Genomic DNA, 4,482 nt, shown 5'->3' on the forward strand with positions numbered 1-4,482 from the left:
CCTGTGCCAAAAGTGTTGCATCCTCGCCAAAAGTGTGCCGTATATTTACCAAAAGTGGCCCACATATGTTTTAAGATAACCGGGCAACATTTGCTGCATCAGTTGTGGGCCACTTCAGGCTCATATCAACATTTGCCGGTACCAATTGTGCTGCATCCTTACCACAAGTGGCCCACGTCTGTTTGTTTATATTTGGGCCATATTTTTCATGTCAAATGTGGGCCACTTTAGGCTCACAGTCTGATTAGCCAGTGCTGACTGTGCCTTACATTTGCCAAAAATGGTCCAAATTTGTTGTAAAGTATTTGGGCAATTTTTGCCATGTCATATGTAGGCCACTTTAGGTTCACATCCGGATTACTGTGCCGCATCTTTGCCTAAACTGGCCCAGATATGTTTTAAGATAACTGGGCCACATTTGCTTCATCATATATGGGCCACTTTTGGTTTACACCCAGATTAGCCTTTGTCCATTCTGCCACATCTTTGCCAAAGGTGGCCCACAGTTGTTTTGTGATATTTGGGCCATATTCATAATTTCCCATATGGGTGACATCCAGATTACACATTGCAGGAGCCCCGCATCTTTGCCAAAAAAGGCCCACATTTGCTTTGGGATATGTGGGCCATATTTGCTATTTTACAAGTGGGCCACTTTAGACACACATCCGTTTGGTACGGGCCAGAAGAAGGTCAGCAGTGCCGCATCATTGCCTGAAGTGGGCCACATCCGCTTGCTATCTGGGGCGTACGCATGGGTTAGAGTTTGCGTGGAGGACCGCACGTTTTCCCGTGAAGTTAGTATTTTATAAATCGCAAACATTGCGGAGAAACTGCCGTACGCCATTTTTTGAGCGTATATCCCTTTTATAAATGAGGCCCCAGGTCTTCTGCTGCTGTAGCCCCTCTGCTTCAAGGTTCCACGTGTTGTGGTTCAGAGAGGGTCTTCTGCATACCTTGGTTTCAACGAGTGGTTATTTGAGTTACTGTTGCCTTTCTATCATCTTGGACCAGTCTAGTCATTCTCCTCTGACCTCTGGCATCAGCAAGGCATTTTCGCCCAGATAACTGTCGCTCACTGGATATTTCCATTTTTCCTATTGTCTCCGTCTGTCTGCTTTTTAGGTGTCTGACGAGGAGCAGGAGGCTGTGAATCCTCAGCCCAAACGCAGACGCATCCTCGACCCTTCAGCCATAATCTCGGTCCCCGTTTACACCAACCAGGTACACAGCAGCTGGTGGGCCATTCGGTATACGAGCCATTATAGATGAGAAATAAAAGGCCGAGAAACAAATCACACATTTATGTCAAATATAATTTGAAATTAAATATTTCTACTGAAAAATCCAATATTCTCTGATATTTAAGAGAGAAAAGGTTGAATGTTCAAGCATGTTCAAGCAGTCTGATGTTAAAGGAGTACATTTACACAAAGAAGTTAGACATTTACAGGAATAACTTTTAAATTTTCTCTGACTTAAGTGATACATTTCACAATAAGCGCACAAATTGGTGTGCTGGAGTTGATGAATTGATGAGGTTTTGTTAACAGAAAAGAAAATTGCAAACATTTCTTAAATGTACAATCCTACAAGAAGTCTGAGTTCTCCCAGAAAGCCTGAGGTCCTCACCAACCTCGAGTTCTTTTAAGTTGAGGTTAAAAATATTTATTTGTACTGCTGCTTACCCAGAAGTAATTTAACTTTGTTTTATCCTTACACTTCTTGCAGCATTATCCGTATTTACAATGTTGATTTTAAACTACCCTGTAACTCTTTTATGAATGGTCTTTTTGAATCTGTTATTCCATTGTGTTTATTTATTGTGTTTCTTTTGTTTTGCTTCTCTCTTAACTATTGTGTATTGGTTTTGATATAAAGCACTCTGAATTGCCCTTATGTCTGAACATTTGCTATATAAATATACTTACCTTAATAATAATCCCAACGATACCTTGACTTTAATCTTGGAAATTCTTAGTTTTTTCCCTTTCTAAAACTTTATAATTATGTTTTTAATTACCTGACTTTGTCTTTTTAATCAGGTAAGCAACGGTTTGCAGCTGAAGCCAACAGCAGCTAGTTTCACTCAAAAGCAAATCTCAGGTAAATATTTGAACAAGATTTAAACCCAGTGTCTGGAAGGTGTTAATCTGGTGTTAATCTGTAAATGTGACTGTCTTCGTCTCTGGGCAGACGACGGGGCAGACGACAGTTTATGGTTTCAGTTTTCCCCTCCGATCAGCAGAACAACCGCCGTCTGCTACATTGACTCTGAGGAAGACGAAACAGAAGTGCTTCTGAAGAAAACACAACCGTAAGTAGTTAAACTAGTTTGATGTTGAATCTTTCTATTAGCCTATATAGCAGAACTCCTCCATCGCTACACCCCAGCCATAGCTTTAAGGTCTGCTGACCAGCTGCTGCTGGTAGTGCCCAAGACCACGCTAAAAACCTGAGGTCACCAAGCCTTCGCAGCAGCTGGCCCCAGGCTCTGGAACACTCTGCCCCTCCATGTGAGGTCAGCCCAGACCCTAGGGGTTTTTAAATCTACACTAAAAACTCACTTCTTCTCCCTGGCCTTCTAGTCAGAGCGGAGCACAACTCATGACATTTCCCTGTGTTTTTTATATTCCTGTTGTAATTTATTGTCTTCTGTTTGCGATTGTAGTAATGTGTTATTTATTATTTGCATGTACAGCACTTTGGCTCGACCAAAAATCGTTTTTAAAATATGCTATATAAATAAAACCTGATTTGATTTATTAATGCGCTCCCTTTCCTGTCACTCAGGCCCAATTGCCCAAAATAACACTGCACAATATATTAAATATATATTATATATAAACATAAACATAAATGGCTCATACTAAAATCAATAAATCTGCATTTATATGTGTCATTTGTGGCTTCTACTTTAATAAGACTTAAAGCTTTTAAGATAAAATGTAAATGTTCTCTTAATAATAATAATAATAATAATAATAATAATAATACATGACACTTATACGGCGCTTTTCTAAAAACTCAAAGACTCTTAACCTTACCTATCTTACCTTTTTTATTCCAGGGCCATCTTTAGTTCCCCGTCTCCTCCAGGGAGTCCGGAGGTGCTTCAGTCCAGACATGCCAAGAACATGATCAAGTGAGTCTGGATCCTGTGCTACCCAATACGTGGCTCTTCAGCTGATATCTCTAGTCACCCATCTCAATTCAGAATTGTGTCTGATTTATGTACCTTGCTATGCAACCTTGCTTCATCTAGTTTATGAAGGTTCAGCAATGACTTGTGACATCAACATTTTTTATCTCATAAATTCTGCATATATCTATGAAAAAAATCTTCATAAGTAGCACAGAGAGAAAGTTTTGTAAGCGGGACTTTCAGGTTGGGAGGGTGGGGAGGGATCCGTATAACCAGGGGAATTGCAGATCTTGCTTTAAAATTGAATTGTGACATCTATAATAAATATAGCACAATTCATGTCACTCAAAGTGGTTTACACAAAATAAATAAAACCTTGTGTGTTTTTGATCGTCAGTAAGATCAACATAAAGCTGAGGGCGGCCAACACTTTAGAGTCCCCTGAACGTAGAAGACGGCAGTTCATGGAGGAAGACGATGATATCATCTGCATAACCCCGAATTCTGGCGCTCAGAATTTTCCGTACAGCGAGTCGTTACGGGAAATCCCACTCAAGATCCGCTGCATGACACACGTACACAAGATCCCTGTGCTGTCGGTACGTATGCTTATTTTCCCTATTTTATTTATTTTTGAACTATAAGCTTTATACTTTTTTTTCCTACTTCTTATTTTTCTATACATTTTTTATTATTTCATTTTATTTTTATCAAGTTCCAAGATGGAGCAGCTGTTACGAAATTACAGTTCTGATAGTATGATATGAGCAGCAGTATGTTAAGATGTCGACCGTTACATTGTTTAACACAGGGTTTGTTTTTGTTTTAAGTCGACGCCTTTAAGTGACGTGCTGACTCGGCTATCCGTCATCCTAGACGCCCCTCCCCATCGCCTCATGCTGCTGAGAAAGGAAGAGGAGCTCCCAGCGAACTCCACCGTCGACGAACTCGGCCTCGGCATCGCTGACATTATCGGTGGGTCACATGACATCACACATTAATTATTTCTTTAGTAGCAAAATTGATAAGCAAACATTAAATAAACAAAGTTAGTGAAAGTATCATATATTCATATTAAAACTTGAAGTTAAATAATGAAACAATTAGATGTATTCATTTAGTTGTATTTTTCCCTATTTTTTTTATCTGTTTCATTTTCTTTATAGTTGTCTTCTTCTTTAACCTTATTATTCTTCGATAAGGCACTCCTGTGACTCCATACCAGAGGTCGCGTTAACCGAATATATTCCGAATTCTTTTGACAATGACGGAAAAATCTGAAAGCAGTCCGTCTCAGAACAGCGCCAAAGTTTCCCCGCAGCAGAGCTCCGGTGTCA

The 4,482-nt window shown here is 39.8% G+C and overlaps 1 protein-coding gene across 1 annotated transcript; it reads left to right on the forward strand.

The window, feature by feature from the left end:
• Nucleotides 1-1,125: 1,125 nt before the first annotated feature.
• On the forward strand, nt 1,126-4,146 carry LOC104962258 (NFATC2-interacting protein-like; the record flags this gene model as incomplete). Its single annotated transcript, XM_010790681.1, has 6 exons — nt 1,126-1,224; nt 2,046-2,106; nt 2,197-2,317; nt 3,071-3,145; nt 3,543-3,744; nt 3,976-4,146. Coding segments are annotated over 6 exons (729 nt in total), but the record flags the coding sequence as incomplete, so codon positions are not given.
• Between the last annotated feature and the right edge of the window lie 336 nt (nt 4,147-4,482).

This window comes from Notothenia coriiceps, unplaced genomic scaffold, assembly GCF_000735185.1.
Source record: "Notothenia coriiceps isolate Sejong01 unplaced genomic scaffold, NC01 NC01_scaffold00034504, whole genome shotgun sequence".
In the NCBI taxonomy this organism is placed as follows: Eukaryota; Metazoa; Chordata; class Actinopteri; order Perciformes; family Nototheniidae; genus Notothenia; species Notothenia coriiceps.